The following is a 19,497-nucleotide window of genomic DNA, read 5'->3' on the forward strand; positions in this document are numbered from 1 at the left end:
GACTAGTGCAGGACACCTGGGGCTACCTGGGGGCACCCGGGGCTAGTGGAGGACACACAGGGTTGGTGGGAGACACCTGGGGCTATCTGGAGGCACCCGGGAGTAGTGGGGCACACACAGGGCTAGTGGAGGACACCTGGGACTAGTGGGGACACCTGAGGCTACCTGGGGACACGCAGGACTATTGGAGGACATCAAGGCTACTTGGGGACATTCAGGGCTGGCTGAGGGTTACTGGAACTAGGTGGGAGGCACCCAGAGCTAGTGGGGGACACTTGGAGCTACCTGAGTCACGTCCAGGGCTATTGGGGGTCACCCAGGGCTGATCGTGCAGGGCCCTGGTTAGCTGGAGATCACTGAGGGCTAGCTGGTGGCTGCCTGGGTTAGGTGGAGGACACCACTGACTAGTTGGGGGACACCCAGGAATAATTTGGGCGTGCCCGGGGCTAGCTGGAGGACACTGAGGTCTAACTGTGGGGTGCCTGGGACTAGCTGGGGGACTGACAGGGCTAATGAGGGACAACAACGATTAGCGGGGGGTGGGGCACCCAGAAACAGCGGGGGACACCCAGAACTAGCTAGGGGACGCTCAGGGCCAGCTGCGGGGTGCCTGTGACTAGCTGGGGGGCATCCAGGGCTAGCGGGGGACACGTGGGATGGCCGGGGGGGCTCGCCGGGGACCTCCGCCGGTGTCGGCGGGGCGCTGCGCTGCTCCGCGCCCGGCAGGTGCCGGTGCCGCCGGTGCTGCCGCCGGTGCCGGTGCTGCTGCCGCTGCCGGTGCTGCCGGTGCCGCTGCCGGTGCCGCGGGTGCCGGTGGCGCTGGCGGCCGGGGGGCGCCGCTGTGCTGCATTGCGGGGCGGGCGGCCCGTCCCCGTCCCCGTCCCTGCGCCCATCCCCGTCCCCGCCCGCCCGGTCGGCTCGGCCCGGCCCTCCCGGGGGGAGCGGGGCTATCGGGGCCGGGCAGCGCCGCCGGCTCCGGGCAGGAATGTCCCTGCGCGCCCAGATAATGTTATTTATATCGCGGTGCAGGGCGGCTCCGCTCCCCCCGCCCCGCTCCCGCACCGGCCCCGCCGCTGCCGCCGCCGCCGCCGCCGCTCTCCCGCCCGCCGCCCCGCGCAGGTGAGACCCCGCGGCACCGGGATGCGCCGCTCCGGGGCGTACGGAGGGGCTCGGGGGGCGGCGGGAGGCGCCGCTCCCCGGGGACACGCGGGGGGGGGGGGGCACCGGGAGGCGCAGCCCGCCCCGGGGATACCGGGCGGGGGGTCTGCGCCGAGCACCGGGAGCGGTAGCGGGGGGGCAGTAGGCACGGAGGAAAGTTTGGTGGGGTGTAAGGAGCCCTCCGGAGGGGGGGTTAAACCCCCTTTTCGCCCTGCGGCGGGGGCTCTGCTGTCACCCCGTGTCCCTCGGGGCTGCTTTCAGGAAGGACGGGACGGGCGAGTGGCGGTGACTTTCTGGGGACACCCCGGGGACACCCCGGGGACAGTGTGGGGACACCCTGGGGACACGTCCCCTGGGGTGCCAACCCCTGGAGGGTTCCCCGCTCCAGTCCTGGATGCTCCCAGCTCTGTCGAGACACGGTGGGCAAGCTGAGTCCGGAGGGTCTTGGTGGAACACACCGCCCAATCCACTTTGTCCCCCAGTTTTTAGCAACTGGGTAAACAGGAGTTAGTGGAAAGGATTTTTGGGGTGCCGTGCCCTTGACCACCCCCATCCCAGTGCCAGAAGGATGCTCATGGGTGGGCGTTGGGCTGAGGGAACTCTTACCCTCACCCCAACAACCTGGGGGTCCCCCAGGGCTGATTTCCCAGCTTTTCCCTTTGTAAATGTCCAGCTCCCAGAATCAGGAGATGGGGGTGCCTTGGAAGAGGGCGGCAAACCCAGGAGACTCAGAAAGCCCCGTTGGGTGCCAGCACAACCCCCCGCAGAGTATTTTACAGCTATCATGTGGTTTTGCAGCACTGGCTGACGATTTTGGGGTGCGAGGGGGCAGCTCCTAAGAAGGGAGCGGGGCTCGGCTGGCGCCGTGCGCAGGGGAGGCCTATTTATAGCCAAAAATGTCTGTGGAGTGTCAGCACGTGTGCGTGTCTCCGGCTTGGGTGACATGGGACAGTCCTGGCACGGCCAGCGTGTGTGGCCCTGGGGAAGCCCAAATTCTCCGGGGCGGGTGAGAGCGTGGCTGGGGAGCCCTGGCCGGAGCGGGGCAGCGCGGCTGGAGAAGCCGTGCCGTGCCATGCCCAAGCGCCCCGTGCTGTGCCGCGCGGCCGTGCCGAGCGGGACCATCTGCTCCCGGATCTGGCCCTGCGCCTGGCAGGCAGGAGGCTGTTGGGGGGCTGGGGGATGCCCCCTGGATCCTGCCCCTTCCCAACGAGAGAGTGGCTGCCCGTGGGCATGGTGGAGATGCCAAATCCAGGTGTTTTGGTGAAGCGGAGCAATGGAGACGTGCCCGGCTGCGGGCGGCAGTGATGGGGCAGCATTTTGGGGTGTTTCGGGGCATCCCGGTGAGTTCCTGTGCCCCGGGAACGGGTTTTCCAGCAGCACGCTGCGGTGGCAAGGGATGAGCCAGGGAATGGGTTTGAGGGTGCCATGGGTGCCAGGCGCCGACCGCTGCCCTGGCTGCCCTCGGGGTGTGGGGGGCCGTCACCTGTGCCCGGTGGGGGGACCGTGGCGAAGGCACAGTGCCAGCCCCTCGCCGGGAAGTGCTGATTCACCGTGCCGAGTCGCTGGCCGGGGAAGGCGACGCTACCCGGGCCGCGGCTGCAGGATGCTGGCGGTGAGGCCGGCACGCCGGCACTCCCAGCTTCCCGCACACCGAGCAGGAGGAATGACGATTCCCAAGTGGCGGGTGCCGGTGGCGGCGTGGCTGTGCCAGGGAGGGATGCTCAGAAGGCGCCGGTGCGGCGGAGGGAGATTTAAAGGGTGGGTGAGCGCCCGCGCTCAGAACGCTCCCGTGGGCCTGCTGTGGCTCCCTTCAGCGTCATCTCCTCCTCCTCCTCCTCCTCCTCTCTCTCCTTCTTGGATGTTCGCGGCCGTGGCTCTGCTGTCGCGTTGTCGGGGACACAGTCAGAACTGAGGTGTCCTGCAGAGACCCGGCGCAGCTCAGCACACCCACCCCACTGGCAGTCCCTGAAGTTCTGGGGGGAAAGTCCCCACATTTGGGCTCCCACAGGGCTTTCCTGCCAGGGGAAGTCAGGTGCTCTGGCAATGGCCCAGAGCCACAGCATGGGGGGCTGCGGGCCCGGCTCCGGCGCCCTCCTGTCCACTCCTGCATGTGCTCGTGTGCCTGCTGTGTGTGTCCCATGGCCTGGCTCATGTGTGCATGCTCTGGCATGTTCCTGCGTGTCCTTGGTCATATGTGCACACTCTTGCACGCTCTGGCATGATCTTGCATGTCCTTGCTCTCATGTGGATGCTCTGACATGCTCTGGCACTCTTCCACATGTCTTTGCTGACATGTACATGCTCTGGCGTGCTCCTGCCTGCCTTTGCCTGTATGTGCCTACTCTGGTACACTCTGGCATGTTCCTGCACGTCCTCACTTACACGTGCACACCCTTGCACGCCCTGGTATGTTTTTACACATCCTGCCTCACGTGTGCACACTCTGCCATGCTTCTATGTGTCCTTGCTCACTCTTGCACGCTCTGGCACGTTCCTGCTCATGCTCACTCCCATGGACACACTCTGTCACACTTCTACATGCCCTTCCTCACACATGCATGCTCTGGTGTGCTCCTGCGTGCCCTTGCTGCCATGTTCACACTCTGGCATGCTCCTCCATGTGCTTGCACACTCCCGGTGCCACCAGCCCCAAGCCAAGCCCTGCCTGCACTGCCCCGATTAGGGTGCGGAGTTGGGGTGCGGTCCAGCCCGGCCAGCCCGATAACGCCACCCAGGGGGACCCGAGGGGATCCAGGGGGTGCCCTGAGGGGTTCCAGGGGGAGGCTGGGTGGTCATGTGGTGTCACAGCTCACAGGCACACCAGCGGTTTTGGGGCACACAGGGTTCCCCCCAGCAACCCCAGCTGAGGGCTCCATGAAGCTCCGGGTTGCCAGGAGTGGTCCTGGATGTGTTGCTGGCTGTGGGAAGCCAGAGCCCATCTCCTCGCACCCCTCCGGGGCCCCAGCAGCCACCGACAGCTGCTCAGAGGCATTTTTAGATACCAGCCATGTCCTATCTGTGTCTCAAATGTCCCCGGGGGTGGGTGGCCACCCCCGCCGGCAGCTGTCACCCACTTTCTGCCACCAGTGTCGGCGAAGCCCCTCTGTTGTGCAGGGGTTGGGGTGGGGGTGAGCAGCACCCGCTTCCCTAGGGGCACACAAGGATTGGGGGATACCCCCGGAGACTTGGATTGGGGTGCTAGCGAGGCAGGAGGGACCTGGGTGGGGACACAGCACTGTAAACAGCCATCAGCACGGTTCAGCACGGCTCAGCACGGGGGGTCCTGGAGCACGCAGCACCCAGGTGCCCCCCCAACACCTGGGTGGGGTGAGGCTAAATCCCTCTGAGCAGCTTATCCAGCCGCTCTGAGCCGCAAATCCCCACGTGCCGCAGGGCCGGCGAGCCGCCGCAGCCGCGCTGATTCTCACGGTCCCGCTGTCCCCAGGGGCCTCTCGCCGGTAGCCGACGGCCACCGGGCCGGGGGACACTGGGACCATGACCTCGGCCAACGACTACGAGCAGCTGGAGCTGCAGCAGCAGTACAGCCGCATCAACGTCCGCTGGGACGCGTCCGACGATGAGCTGGACAACGACAACAGCTCGGCGCGGCTCTTTGAGCGCTCCCGCATCAAAGCCCTGGCAGGTGGGTGCCGGGTCCCCTTGGTGCCCCTCTGTTGTCCCTGCTGTCGGTGACCCCTGTGCCCGCTGTCCTTGCAGATGAGCGGGAGGCCGTGCAGAAGAAAACCTTCACCAAGTGGGTGAACTCGCACCTGGCTCGTGTCACCTGCCGCATCTCGGATCTCTACATGGACCTCCGGGACGGGCGCGTGCTCATCAAGCTGCTGGAGGTGCTGTCAGGAGAGCTTCTGGTAGGAATCCCATCTGGCTGTAGACCCTGGGACCCATGCCCTGCCATGCCATGTCATGTCAGCTGTTCCACCAGGGCGTTGACCTTGGCGTTGGCCAGGGGTTGGGGTGGCAGCATGGGCATGGGGGTGTCCCGCACGGGGTTTGGGGTACCCGGTGTGGAGGGGAGGGTGCTGAGCGCTGTCGTGCCCCAGCCCAAGCCCACCAAGGGCCGGATGCGGATCCACTGCCTGGAGAATGTGGACAAGGCACTGCAGTTCCTGAAGGAGCAGCGGGTGCACCTGGAGAACATGGGCTCCCACGACATTGTGGATGGCAACCACCGCCTCGTCCTTGGCCTCATCTGGACCATCATCCTCCGCTTCCAGGTGGGAACAGGTGGCCTGGGGCACCCCTCAGCTCCTCACCTCATTCCCAAGCAGGAGCCATCCTCCATGGAGCTCCTGTTCCAACCCTGGGATGTCCTTCTGTCCCCCAGATCCAGGACATCATTGTGGAGACGCAGGAGGGCCGGGAGACGCGCTCTGCCAGGGATGCACTGCTGCTCTGGTGCCAGATGAAGACAGCAGGGTAGGTGCCCCACACCTCTGCTCCGGGGTCCGGCAGTGTCAAGAGGGTGACAGTGACACCCTGTCCCCATCGCAGGTACCCCCACGTGAATGTCACCAACTTCACCTCAAGCTGGAAGGACGGGCTGGCCTTCAATGCCCTCATCCACAGGCACAGGTAGGTGGGATGGCGGCAGGCACCGGGGTGGTGGTGGCACTGAGTGATGTCCCTCGGGTGTGTCACTGCTGTCCCACGCCCTCCATCCCCAGGCCTGAGCTGGTTGACTTCCAAAACTTGACCAAATCCAACGCCCGGCACAACCTGGAGCATGCGTTCAGCGTGGCAGAGCGGCACCTGGGCATCACCCCGCTCCTTGACCCCGAAGGTGAGTCTGTGCTGCCAACCCTCCTGCCCCAGTTTCTGCTGGGACATTGCCAGGCTCCAGCGAGCGCAGAGAGGTTCCCAGCCCACCACGGAAAGGAAGGATGGTCTGGGTGGGCACCGGGGAGACCTCACGAGGCTGTGGTGGCCTGTGGGGTGGGTGGACATTGGGTCAGGAGTGACGCCTCTCCCTTGTGCCGGGCAGATGTATTCACGGAGAACCCTGACGAGAAGTCCATCATCACCTATGTGGTGGCCTTCTACCACTACTTCTCCAAAATGAAGGTGCTGGAGGTGGAGGGAAGGCGCCTGGGCAAGGTAAGGGACAGTGTTGAGGTGGTCGGGGGAATTCTGTTGGGGTGTCAGCCCCCCGCGCTCACAGCTGGTGCCGCCGCAGGTCATCGAGCATGCCAAGGAGACGGAGCGGATGATCGAGGGCTACGGGGGGCTGGCGTCCGACCTGCTCACCTGGATCGAGCAGACCATCGCCTCCCTCAACAGCCGCAGCTTCGCCAACTCGCTGGCCGGGGTGCAGCACCAGCTGCAAGCCTTCAGCACCTACCGTACCGTGGAGAAGCCCCCCAAGTAAGAGTCCCCCACCTTCCCCATGCCCACCTGGCGGTGCGGGGCACCCAAGGGTGGCCACTGAGCTCTCTCCGGGGCAGGTTTCAGGAGAAGGGCAACCTGGAGGTGCTGCTCTTCACCATCCAGTCACGGATGAGAGCCAACAACCAGCGCGTCTACACCCCGCACGAGGGGCGCCTGGTCTCCGACATCAACCGGGTATGGGGTCCATCTCCCGGGGTCGCTGGTATCTATCTCCAGGGGTCAAGTCAGGTCCATCTTCTGGGGGAAGTTGTGTCCATCTCCTGGGGGCAAATTGGGTCCATCATCTCCTCTGGACAAAGCGGGTCCATTTCTTAGGGGTGGGTTGAGCCCATCTCCTGGAGGAAGCTGAATCCCTCTCCTGGGGTAGATTGGGTCCGTCCCAGAGAAGTTCAGGTCCTTGGGCAGGTTCGGTCCATCTCCCAATGCAGTTCAGGGTGCCACCCTCTCTGGTGTTACCTTTTCCCAGGCCTGGGAGCAGCTGGAGAAAGCGGAGCACGAGCGGGAGCTGGCCCTGCGCAACGAGCTGATCCGTCAGGAGAAGCTGGAGCAGCTGGCGCGGCGCTTCGACCGCAAAGCGGCCATGAGGGAGGCCTGGCTGAGTGAGAACCAGCGCCTGGTGGCCCAGGTGAGGCTGGGGACACCCACCCCAGGGACCCCCACCATGGGGAACCCTGTCAGAGTCTCACCACGGGCTCTGTGCCGGGGCAGGACAACTTCGGGCAGGACCTGGCGGCCGTGGAGGCGGCCAAGAAGAAGCACGAGGCCATCGAGACAGACACGGCTGCCTACAGGGAGCGGGTGCAGGCCATCGAGGCGGTGGCCAGGGAGCTGGAGCTGGAGGGCTACCATGACATCCAGCGCATCAACGGGCGCAAGGACAACATCCTGCGGCTCTGGGAGCAGCTCCAGGAGCTGCTGGCTGCCCGGCGCCAGCGCCTGGAGATGAACCTCACCCTGCAGCACCTCTTCCAGGAGATGCTCCATTGCATCGACTGGATGGATGAGGTCAAGGTGAGCCACGGGTGTTGGGTGTCACCATGGGTGAGGTGTCCTGGTCCCAACAGGTGTTGGTGGGACCCCCCCCAGGAGGGAGATGAGATGTTGGGGTGTTGGTGCCAAGTTTTGGGCGGCAGTGGGTGATGGCTGAGGCTCTCCCGCAGGTGCAACTGGCATCTCCTGAGTCTGGGAAGCACCTTCTGGAAGCGGAGGAGCTGCTGCAGACCCACCGGCTGCTGGAGGCTGACATGGCCATGCAGGCAGAGACAACCCGGGCCATCAGTGCGGCCGCCCTTCGCTTTGCCGACGCCGAGGGTGGGTGTGCCGGGACACCCCGGCATCCATGGCACAGCCAGGGGAAGGAAGGATGCCATGCTGACAGGTACTCTCTTTGATTCCTGTCCAGGCTACCGTCCCTGCGACCCCAAAGTCATCCGGGACCGCGTGAGCCACTTGGAGATGTGCCGGCGGGAGCTGCAGGTGCTGGCGGCACGGAGGAGAGCCTTGCTGGAGCAATCCCGCTCCCTCTGGACCTGCCTGTGGGAGCTGGACGAGGCGGAGAGCTGGATCAAGGAGCAGGAGCAGCTCTACTCCTCCCTGGACTTCGGGAAGGACCTGCCGGGCGTGCTGCTGCTCCAGCGCCGGCACGCTGCCTTCGAGGCCGAGCTGCGGAGCCGGGGCGGGCGGCTGCAGCAGGCGCTGGCGGCGGGCGAGGGGCTGGCGGCCGCGGGCCGGGCAGCCGAGCGGCTGCGGGAGCGGGGGGCGGCCGTGCGGGCGCTGTGGACGCAGCTGGAGGAGCTGGCGGCCTTCCGGCGGCGCGGCTTGCGGGAAGCCGAGGGCTTCTTCCAGTTCCAGGTGGAGGTGGAGGAGCTGGCGGAGGGGCTGCAGGATGCCCAGCGGCGGGCGGCCGCCGAGGAGCTGGGCCAGGATGAATCCCGCACCCTCGTCCTGCTGCGGCAGCACCAGGAGCTGCTGGACGAGCTGGCGGCCGCCCGGGAGCAGCTGGACAGGCTGGCGCAGCAAGCCGAGGGCTTCCCGCCGGAGCTGCGCGCCGGCCCCGAGGCGCAGAGCCGGCTGGCGGCACTGCGGGAGCTGCACACAAAGGCGGCCGCGCTGGCCGAGCGCCGCGGCCGCCAGCTGCAGGACGCCCTGGACCTCTACACCGTCTTCGGGGAGAGCGACGCCTGCCACCTCTGGATGGGCTCCAAGGAGACCTGGCTGGCGCAGCTGGAGGTGCCGCAGGCGCTGGAGGACCTGGACGTGGCGCAGCGCAGGTAGGAGCCCCCGCGGTGGCGGTGGCGGTGGCGGTGCCGCCGTGCTTGTGTCCCGAGGTGCTGCCCGCGCTCAGCCCGGCTGTCCCCGCAGGCTGGACGGGCTGGAGCAGGACATGGCCGCCGTGGCTTCCCAGATCGCCGCGGTCAACCAGGCAGCCGACGGGCTCCTGGCCAGCGGGCACCCCCGGAGCCCGCAGGTGCGGCAGTGCCAGGAGCAGCTCAACAAGAGGTACCGTGGTGGGTGACACTGGGGTGGGTGGGCTGGTGGGTGATATCCGATATCCCAGCAGTGCGTCCCCTGCCACTCCCCACCTCTGTCCCACAGGTGGGACCGGTTCCGGGAGCTGGTGTCGGAGCGCCGGCGGGCAGTGGGCTCGGCCCTGCGACTCCTTAACTACAACCTGGAGTCCGAGGAGACCCAGCAGTGGCTGCGGAGCAAAGCCCGGGCGGTGGAGGCCACGGCTGAGCTGGGCCGTGACCTGGCCGGTGTCCTGGCCACCCAGCGCAAGCTCTACGGCATCGAGCGGGAGCTGGCGGTGGCCCAGGACCGCCTGGCTGCCCTGCGCTCCCAGGCCGAGCGCCTGGCCGAGGAGAGGCCCGAGGCGGCCCCGGAGGTGGCCCAGAGGCTGGCGACGGCGACGTCCGCCTGGGATGAGCTGCAGGCAGCCCTGGGAGAGCGGGCGGCATCCCTGGGGGAAGCCGGGCAGCTCCGGAGCTTCCTGCAGGACCTGGATGACTTCCAGGCATGGCTCTTCGGTGCTCAGAAAGCTGTGGCGGCTGCCGATGAGGTGCCGGCGTCCTTGGCGGAGGCGGAGGAGATGCTGCAGCGGCACGAGGCGGCCCGGCGTGACGCCGAGGAGCACGCGGGTGCCTTCACCGCCCTGGTGGAGGCAGGGGAGCGGGTGCTGGGGGGGCAGACGGACCCCGAGTACGAGGGGCTGCGGCAGCGCCTGGGCGGTGTGGAGGCCGGCTGGGCTGCCCTGGGCAGGATGGCGGAGGCTCGGCAGCGCTTCCTCACCCAGTGCCGAGACTTCCAGGAGTTCCTCCGCGACGCCAAGCAGGCGGAGATCCTCCTCACCAACCAGGTGGGTGCCCAGGCAACGTCCTTTGGGGTTCCTTGGCGCACACCCAAGAAGGCGTGACCCTCCGCTGACCCCTTGCCGTGCCCCCCCAGGAGTACACGCTGTCCCACCTGGAGCTGCCCCCCACGCTGGAGGGCTCGGCCGCTGCCCTGCGCCGCTTCCAGGATTTCCGTGCTGGTGTGGAGAGCAGTGCTGAGAAGGTCCCCGAGGTGGTGGCTGGTGGCACCAAGCTGGTGGCCGAAGGGAACATCTTTGCCGAGAAGATCTCTGAGAAGTGCCAGGCTCTCCAGGAGCGGTGAGTCCAGCTCAGGGCTGGCGGGTGGGTGGGCAGTGGGTGGGCAGTGGGGCTGACGCTGCCCATCCACCGTCCCCTACCAGGCACGGAGCCGTCATGGCCAAGGTGGAGGAGGCGGCTGGTTTGCTACAGGACAACCACGACCTGCAGACCTTCCTGCAGAGCTGCCGGGAGGTAGGAACACGGCACGGCCGGTGGCACCCCTGGGGCATCCCCACCAGCCAAATCCTGACACCCCTTCCCTGCAGTTTGATGCCTGGGTGGAGGAGAAGATGCTGATGGCTCAGGATGTCTCCTACGGAGAAACCCGTGGTCTGCACAGCAAGTGGCAGAAGCACCAGGCGTTCATGGCCGAGCTGGCACCCAACCAGAGCTGGCTGGAGAAGATCGAGGCGGTGGGTACCGGCACTGTGACCGGAGAGGGTCAACAGAGCTGGGGAAGGGTCTGGAGCATGAGGAATGGCTGAGGGAGCTGGGGGGGCTCAGCCTGGAGGAAACAAGGCTCAGGGGGCACCTTCTCGCTCCCCACAACTCCCTGACAGGAGGGTGGAGCCAGGTGGGGGTCAGGCTCTGCTCCCAGGAAACAAAGGAGAGGACAAGAGGAAACTACCTCAAGCTGCACCAGGGGAGGTTCAGGTTAGATATCAGGGAAGATTCCTTCATGGAAAGGGCTGTCCAGCCCTGGCACAGGCTTCCCAGGGCAGTGGTAGAGAGATTTAAAAGCCGTGTGGATGTGGCACCTGGGGACGTGGTCAGTGGTTACCTTGGCTGTACTGAGGGAATGGCTGAACTCCGTGGCCTTAGAGGCCTCTTCCGACCTGAGCGATTCCACGATTCTGGAAGGTTCTCAGCCAGCAGCATGGGAGGAATGCCCCTGTGCCGTGGTGGCCACCAACCTGTCCGTTGTTGCCGCAGGAGGGGACGGAGCTGGCGAGCCGCAAGCCGCAGTACAGCGCGGTGGTGCTGCAGCGGCTGGAGGAGCTGCGCCGGCGCTGGGACGGGCTGCGCGGCGCCGCCGAGGAGAAGGGCCGGCAGCTGTTCGAGGCTGAGCGCTCGGCACTGTACGCCCAGAGCTACGCGGAGCTGGAGAGGTGGCTGGGGCGGGCGCAGGAGGAGCTGCGTGCCGCTGAGAAGGTCCAGGACCTCACCGCCACCAACCTGCTGCTGAAGAGGTTGACGGTGGGTGGGGGCACCTCACTGGTTCCTTTGGGGAGGGGTGGGAGGTCCGAGGTGATGGTATTTGTTCCCAAATGAGGCTGGGGGTCTCCAGCTTGGCTCTGACCCCCTTGGCTCACATGGGTTTGCCCCTGCAGAGACTGGAAGAGCAAGTGGGAACGTGGATGAAGGAGCTGGAGGAACTGGGGTGGCAGGGCACCCCTGGTGCCAGGGACGAGCCGGGTGCCACTGGGCAGGAGCAGATGCTCCGGCAGCGAGTCCTTGAGCTGCTGGAGCCACTGGAGAGGAAGAGGAAGGAGCTGGAGACTGCCAAGGCCATGTACCAGCTGGGGCGGGATCTGGAGGATGAGACGGTGAGCGTCCTCACTGCAGTGGGGCCTGGGGTGCAGGGGTCACCCATGGGTGCTGCGGGGAGCTCAGTGGGTGCTCTTTCCTGCAGCTGTGGGTGCAGGAGAGGCTGTCCCTGGCGAGGTCAACGGATCACGGCACTGACCTCCCGACCGTGCAGCGCCTGGCCAAGAGGAACCAGGTGAGCCCGGGCGCTGCGGCAACACCCACCACCCCAGAGGGTCCCTTGGGATCACCCATCCCCTGGGTGACCGTCACCGTGACCTCCCGCCCCCCGGCAGACGCTGCAGAAGGAGCTGGCAGGCCATGCCCCCCGCCTGGCTGAGGTGCTGAGCCGGGGAGAGGCGGCGGGGAGCGGCGAGGAGCCGGGCCCGGAGCTGGCGGCGCGGGCACAGGAGCTGCGGGCGCTGTGGGAGACGCTGCAGGAGGAGGCGACCGCCCGGCACCGACGCCTGCAGGAGGCTGGAGAGGCCCAGCAGTACTACCTGGATGCCAGCGAGGCCGAGGCCTGGGTCAGCGAGCAGGAGCTCTTCATGGGACCCGAGGAGAAGCCAAAGGTGAGGAGCGGATCCGTGTGGTGCCCCATGTCACGGGGGGTCTGTGCTGTGTCGCACTGTGCTGGGATACCCCATGTCAACCTGAGCCATGCCATGCTGTGCTGTTGGACATCATCCATGTCTAACGGGACACACTGTGGTGTGTCACACTCCTATGTGCCATTCCTGTGCCATTACACACTATCCACCCCATACCATGCCATCCCATGCCATGCCCCACTGACCTCAACATTGCTCCCCAAGATGGAGCCAGGACATCCCTGTAGGGTGGGCGGCGGGTCTGGACCCTGGTCCCTGTCCCCCGACCAAGCCTCTGTCTTCCATGCCACAGGATGAGGAGAGTGGCTTGGTGATGCTGAAGAGACACGTCCGGCAGCTGCGCTCCATCGAGGACTACGGACAAACCATCAAGGAGCTGGCAGGGAGGGCACAGCAACTGCTCTCTGCTGGCCACCCCGAGGGGTAGGTGCCACTGCTGCGTGTTCCCTGTCCCTCTGGGCGGTTCCGTGCCCTCAGCACTGTGTGGGTGGGGGGTTTGGCTGGAGCTCTGGCGGTGTTGGCTGCTCTGGTTGGGCAGGGAGGTGGTTGCAGAGGAATGTGGGGAGCACAGAGCGGGTCCTTCACCCCCAAACCCCCCTGGTTGTCAACATGGGTGGGTTGGGGACGTCTTTTCCCGGGTGAGAACTGGGTGTCTGTGTGCCGGGACCGCGCAGGGAGCAGATCATCCGGCTGCAGGGCCAGGTGGACAAGCACTACGCGGGGCTGAAGGAGGCGGCTGAGGAGCGCCGCCGGCGCCTGGAGAACATGTCCCACCTCTTCCAGCTGAAGCGGGAGGTGGAAGACCTGGAGCAGTGGATCGCCGAGCGCGACGTGGTCGCCTCCTCCCAGGAGATGGGGCAGGACCTGGACCACGTCACGGTGAGGGTCACAGGGTGAGCGTGGCAGTGCCAGCGGGTGGTTTGAGGGTGTGACTTGACTCTTCTCTCCCCTCCGTGCAGCTCCTGAGGGAGAAGTTTCGGGAGTTTGCGCGGGAGACGGGCAGCGTGGGGCAGGAGCGCGTGGACCGGGTGAACCTGACCATTGAGGACCTCATCGACGCGGGGCACACCGAGGCGGCCACCATGGCCGAGTGGAAGGATGGGTTGAACGAGAGCTGGGCCGACCTGCTGGAGCTGATCGACACCCGCATGCAGCTCCTCGCCGCCTCCCACGACCTCCACAAGTACTTCTATGATGGCGGTGAGCTGCTGGCCCTCATCGCCACCCGGCGCCAGGAGCTGCCCCAGGACCTGGGCGAGGACGCCGGCACGGTGGAGGCTTTCCACCGCATGCACAGCGCCTTCGAGAGGGACCTCCAGCTGCTGGAAGCACAGGTGAGGCTCCATCCTGGCATTGCGGATGCCAGCACTCAGCATTCCCATCGGTCTAGTGGAAGGTGCCCCTACCCACAGCAGGAGGTTGGGCTAGATGGTCTTTAAGGTCCCTTCCACCCTGAACCATTCCACGATGCTCCATGCAGGTGCAGCAGTTTCGGGAGACGGCGGCGCGCCTGCAGACGGCCTATGCCGGGGAGAAGGCGGCCGGAATCCAGGAGCAGGAGCAGGAGGTGTCCCGAGCGCTGCAGGAGCTGCTGGAGGCGTGCAGCGGGCGCCGGGCACGGCTGGTGGACACGGCTGACAAGCACCGCTTCTTCAGCATGGCACGGGATCTGCTCTCCTGGATGGAGAGCACCGTCCGGCAGATCGAGACACAGGAGAAACCCAGGTATGGATGCGCCCGGCAGGCACCTGGGACGAGAACAGCACCGATGGCACTGCTGACGTTGGTTCCCCTCTGTCCCCAGGGATGTCTCCTCGGTGGAGCTGCTGATGAAGTACCACCAGGGAATTAGGGCTGAGGTGGATGCTCGGAGCAAGAACTTCACCACCTGCATCGAGCTGGGCAAGAAGCTGCTGCAGCGCAAGCACCAGGACTCGCCAGAGGTGAAGGAATCAGGGATGGGGGATGGTGGTGGATGGACGGTGCCACCAGGGTCACCCCCTCACGGCTTTCCCTCTCAGATCAAGGCGAAGCTGGTGCAGCTGGTGGACAAGAGGAAAGCCATGATGGAGACGTGGGAGCAGCGCTGGGAGCGGCTGCGGCTGCGTGAGTGCGCCGGGGGTGCCAGGGAAGGGCGTGGCGGTGCCGGGGGGCCAGTAGGGAGGGTGGGCCAGGGGCTGAGCTCTGTCCATCCCTCTCCCAGTGCTGGAGGTTTGCCAGTTCTCCCGCGATGCCTCGGTGGCTGAGTCGTGGCTCATGGCACAGGAGCCCTACCTGGCCAGCAGCGACTATGGGCAGACGGTGGACGCGGTGGAGAAGCTGCTGAAGCGACACGAGGCTTTCGAGAAGTCCTCAGCCACCTGGGAGGAGCGAATCGCCGCCCTCAGGAAGCTGACTACGGTGAGGAAGGGTCGTGATGAGGCCTCTGCCTGCCCTGCCTCAGCTCCCCCACCATCCCTTAACACTTTCCCCCTTTTTCCCTGGCAGCTGGAGCTCCTGGGTGGGCGGTCGCTGCGTGAGGGGCTGGCGCGGGATGGGACAACGCGCTCTGAGGCTCCCGACTACCACCTGGATCTGGATGGGGAGCTGGATGCTGGGTAAGGACTGCCACCACTATTCCATGTGGCTAGGGACACCATTTCCACATCGTTTTTCTCAAGCCATTAAGGATTTTTTTTAGCATTAAGGGGCTTTTTTAGCAATTTGCCTTTTCCGAGCAGCGAACTGATGCTCTTCAACAGCATGAAGGTCAAGCCTCACCCTGAGAGGGTTTTCATCCCTTGGTGGGGACAGGAGAGATGCAGCCAGCCCCAAATCCCTGCAGGATCACAGCTGGGATGGGGATGCTGAATGGCTGCTTCCTTGTGCAGGTCTGAGGAGGAAGAGGATGAGGAGGAGAAGAGGAAGGATGTGAGCACACAGGACACTTCGATACCCACCACCGATGGACCAGAGCCGGTCAGTTCTTGAGTTTAGCTTTTACCTTCCCCGACAGCCAAAACCGTCTCCCTGCATGTCCCACCATTCCTGGCACCCCTTGTGACTGTGACCACATTGTGCTGATGGCTCCCTGTGTCCCCAACCCTCACCTTGTCCTTGCCTTGAGTTGAATAAATGCTAAATTACCCCAAAAAGGCTAGGCGGGCAGAGGGGTGCTGCAGGTCCCCTTTGCCCCAGCTCCTGGGGTGACATGGGGGGTGGCACCCGTGGGTGCACATGTGTGTCTGGGATCGGTGCAGCAGTCAGAGCTGAAGTGTCTGCCCTGGAGTGGGCAGATCCCGGCTTCTCCAAGGGACATCATCACTCTATGGGGCACTGTCACCCTGTGGGGCATCGTCACCCTGTGAGGCATCGTCACTCCAAGGAGCATCATCACCCTGCGGGATATCATCACCCTTGGGGCATCGTCACCCCCTGGGGCATTGTCGTCCAGAGGGACATCATCACCCCGTGGGACATCAGCACCCTGCGGGGCACTGTCACCCCAAGAGACACCATCACTGTATGGGGCATTGTCACCCCATGGAGCACTGTCACCCTCTGGGGTATTGTCACCTTGTGGGACATTGCCACCCTACAAGGCATCAACACCCTGTGGGGCATCGTTACCCCCACAGCACTGTCACCCTGCAAGGCGTCGTCACCCCACAGGACACTGCCCCCCTCGGGCATTGTCACCTCATGTGCCAGCCCCCTTGTGCCCGCTGCCAGCCTCTCTTCTCCTCCTGCCTGCTCTGCCTACGTGGGGACATGATGGCTTTCTGGAGGCTTTGCCTGCTTGGGGACAGGAACCCCTTCTGCCTCTTCTGCCTGCTTGGGGACACGGGTGTCTGCTGGCTCCTGGGGGACAGGAACGTTCTCCCCTGCCTGGGGACAGGATCCTTGAGTACTTACCCAGGGAGTAGATCATTTGTGCCTGCTCAGGGCTCTTCTGGCTCTTCGGGGACAGGGTGCTGCTCTGCCTGCTTGGGAACACAGCCACTTTCATCTGCTTGGGGACAGGAGCCCCCTCTGCCTACTGCCAGCCTGCTCAGGGACATGGGCATCTTCTGGATCCTTGGGGACAAGATCACTTTTCCCTGCCTGGGGGCAAGATCCTGGAGTACCTACACGGGGACAAGAGCGTTTCTGCCTGCCTGGGGACATGGGCATCTGCTGGGAACAGGGTCCTGCTCTGCCTGTTTGGGGACACAGTCACTTTCAGCTGCTTGGGGACAGGAGCCCCCACTGCCTGTTCATGGTTCCGTGGGGACAGGGTCCTGCTCTGCCTTCCTGGGAACTTGCGAATCTTCTGGCTCCATGGGGACAGGGTCCTCTCTGCCTGCTCAGGAACATGGATACTTTCACCTGCTTGGGGACAGGAGCCCCATCTGCATGGAGACACGGGCATCTCCTGGTTCCTTGGGGACAGGATCACGTCTGTCTGCCTGGGAACAGGGCCCCTGAGTATCTATTTGGGCCCAAGATCATTTCTGCCTGCTTCGGGACACAGGCATCTCCTGGCTTCTTGGGGACATGGACCCTGGCCAAGCCTCTCCTGTGGCACCCAGCTCGATGGGCATCCCCTTTGCTGGGGACCACGGCCCCTGACTGGACCTCTCACTGTCCCCAAGGCCTTGGGCTGGCAGCAGCAGCAGGGTGGCTCCCAGAACTGCTCACCTGGCTCGGCTCAACCTCATCACCCCACATCTGGGGCACCACTGACACCGAGATCTGGGGGTCCCAGAGCTGGACTGTGTCCCAGCTGCTCACTGGGATACTTCCAGTAGCCACCAGTTCCCATGTACTGGAGCTGGGGTGGCTTCACTGGCACTGTGCTGAGGGTCTCTGCTGCTTGCTGGGGGCTTCCCAGCAGCCACCCGTTCCCACATTCTGGAGCTGATGAGGTCACTGTCACCGAGATCTGGGGTCCCAGGGTTGGACCATGTCCCAGCCACTCACTGGGGTCCTGCCAGTAGCCACCAGTTCCTGAATATTCGAGCTGGTGGGGTCACTGACACTGTACTGGGGGTCCCAGGGGTGGACCGTGTCCCAGATGCTCACTGGCATCCTCCCAGTAACCACCAGTTTCCACGTATCAGAACTGGTGGGGTCATTGGCACCTCAGGGAGGGTCTCAGCCATCACCAAAGTCCTCCCAGTAGCCACCAGTTCCTGAATATTCAAGCTGGTGGGGTCACTGACACTGTACTGAGGGTCTCAGGGCTGGACCGTGTCTGAGATGCTCATTGAAGTCCTCCCAGTAGCCACCAGTTCCCACATACTGAAACTGGTGGGGTCACTGGCACTTCAATGAGGGTCTCACCCATCACTGGAGTCCTCCCAGTAGCCACCAGTTCCCGAATATTCAAGCTGGTGGGGTCACTGACACTGTACTGAGGGTCTCAGGGCTGGACCGTGTCCCAGATGCCCACTGGCGTCCTCCCAGTAGCCACCAATTTCCACATACCAGACCTGGTGGGGCCACTGGCACTGAGACCTGGGGGTGACCCACCCCCAGGCTGGAGCTTGTCACCCTCTGGTGACAGTGACCCACGTACCCGGTGCCACCACGGGAGGGGACAACACCTCCCCGCGCATCCTTCGGTGGCGGTGGGTGACGCCGCGCCGTAACCGCGCTGTTGCTTTGCGACAGCTGGCGCCGAGGACGGGCGACGAGGAGCCGGTGTCACCAACCCCGCGGCCACCACGGGAGGAGCCGGAGGAGCCGGCCACGCTGCCGGCCCGCGTCAGCAGCGTCCAGCTGGAGGGCTACCTCGGCCGCAAGCACGACCTGGAGGCGGCCACCAAGCGCGCGTCCAACCGGTAGGCAGGGCGGTGGCAGCGGCGGCGGGGCCCGCGGTGTGCCCGGGCGGGGTGGTGACAACCGGGGTGACCTGGTGCTGGCGCAGGTCGTGGAGCACGCGGTACTGCGTCCTGCGGGGCGGCCAGCTCGCCTTCTTCAAGGACGCCAAGAGCCGCGCGCTGGGGCTGCCGTGCCAGGGCGAGGAGCCCCTGGGGCTGCGCGACGCCCGCTGCGAGGTCCCCGCTGGCTACAAGAAGAAGAAACACGTCTTCAAGCTCAGGTGAGGGCACGGCGTGGAGCGGGGGGCACGGTGGGCACGCGTGGCACTGGCCTATGTCCTCTGTCCCCAGGCTCAGCAACGGCAGCGAGTGGCTGTTCCATGGCAAGGATGAGGTGAGGGGTGGCCTGGGAGGGGACACGGGGTGGCTGGGGGACACAGTGGTGACCAGCAGTGAATTGGGGGGACACAGGGTGGCCAGTGGTGCCCAGAGGACACGGGGTAGTAGCCAGAGAGGTCCAGAGGGACACAAGGTGGCTGGCTGTTCCCAGGGGACACAGGGGGGACACCACTGCTGCCCAGGGGACATGGTGGTGGCCAGCAGTGACCGGGGGGACGTGGGGTGGCTGGTGGTGCCCCGAGGGACACAGGGGGATAGTAGCAGTGCCCAGGGGACACAGGGGTGGCCAGGGGGACATTGGGGGGCCAGTGGTGGTCAGCGGACACAGGAGTGGCAAGAGGTGCCATAAGGACACAATGAGGGGCTGGCAGTGCCCAGGGGAATGTGGGCAGCTGGGGAAGACGTCGGGCAACTGGCATCACCCTGGGGGACATGGGTGTGGCCGGGAAGGTGCTGGGGGGACAAGGGAGCCCCTCCTGATCTTCCCCCCCTTCCCCCCGTGCCCGCAGGAGGAGCTGCAGGCCTGGCTGCAGGGACTGAGCGCGGCCATCACCGAGTGTCGGGGCAGCTGGGGGAAGACGCAGAGCCTCCCCCTGTCTCTGCCCCCGGCGCCTCCCGAACCCCCCCTGCCCCGCAAGGACAAGGAGAAACGCTTCAGCTTCTTCCCAAAAAAGAAATAACCCCCCTGGGGGGGGGGGGGGGGGGGGGGGACACCCCACGTCACGCCAGCGGGGCCACGCGTGTGTTAAGGACACGCGTGTGCGGTACCTGTACAGGTGCCACCGGGTTAGAGGGCACGTGTGTGGGGGGGTCACACACGTGGGCGGGAGCCTCCCCCCGCGAGCACACGTGTCCGTGTGCACAGGTGTATATATATATATATATATATATATATATTTGTATTTATATATATACATACATTTACACGTTTCAGGCACACGCCTGTGCGGAGGCGAGTGCAGGTGCCCCCCCCCCCCCCCCCCC

General features: G+C 65.2%; 1 protein-coding gene across 2 annotated transcripts; it reads left to right on the top strand.

Annotated features, from left to right (window-relative positions):
- The first annotated feature begins 1,080 nt into the window (after positions 1 to 1,080).
- SPTB (spectrin beta, erythrocytic) lies at positions 1,081 to 19,399 on the top strand. Of its 2 annotated transcripts, XM_027662084.1 has the most exons (36): positions 1,081 to 1,119; positions 4,604 to 4,801; positions 4,876 to 5,027; positions 5,220 to 5,393; positions 5,504 to 5,595; positions 5,671 to 5,751; positions 5,844 to 5,959; positions 6,161 to 6,273; positions 6,353 to 6,540; positions 6,621 to 6,738; positions 7,031 to 7,189; positions 7,273 to 7,575; positions 7,725 to 7,875; positions 7,967 to 8,834; positions 8,926 to 9,063; positions 9,160 to 9,919; positions 10,009 to 10,211; positions 10,295 to 10,385; positions 10,460 to 10,606; positions 11,127 to 11,390; positions 11,525 to 11,740; positions 11,827 to 11,916; positions 12,017 to 12,292; positions 12,624 to 12,754; positions 13,006 to 13,210; positions 13,291 to 13,665; positions 13,812 to 14,056; positions 14,136 to 14,274; positions 14,353 to 14,437; positions 14,535 to 14,731; positions 14,819 to 14,928; positions 15,202 to 15,289; positions 17,966 to 18,135; positions 18,222 to 18,395; positions 18,466 to 18,508; positions 19,023 to 19,399. In XM_027662084.1, the coding sequence occupies exons 2-36, from the start codon at positions 4,654 to 4,656 to the stop codon at positions 19,191 to 19,193; spliced, it is 6,981 nt and encodes a 2,326-aa protein (XP_027517885.1). In that variant the 5' UTR covers positions 1,081 to 1,119; positions 4,604 to 4,653; the 3' UTR covers positions 19,194 to 19,399. The 2 variants fall into 2 exon arrangements, with proteins under 2 accessions (XP_027517885.1, XP_027517886.1); XM_027662085.1 differs by lacking the exon at positions 1,081 to 1,119 and having other exon boundaries at positions 4,584 to 4,801.
- The last annotated feature ends 98 nt before the right edge of the window (positions 19,400 to 19,497 follow it).

Source organism: Corapipo altera, unplaced genomic scaffold, assembly GCF_003945725.1.
Source record: "Corapipo altera isolate COAL_440 unplaced genomic scaffold, ASM394572v1 RXGC01000072.1, whole genome shotgun sequence".
Taxonomy (NCBI): Eukaryota; Metazoa; Chordata; class Aves; order Passeriformes; family Pipridae; genus Corapipo; species Corapipo altera.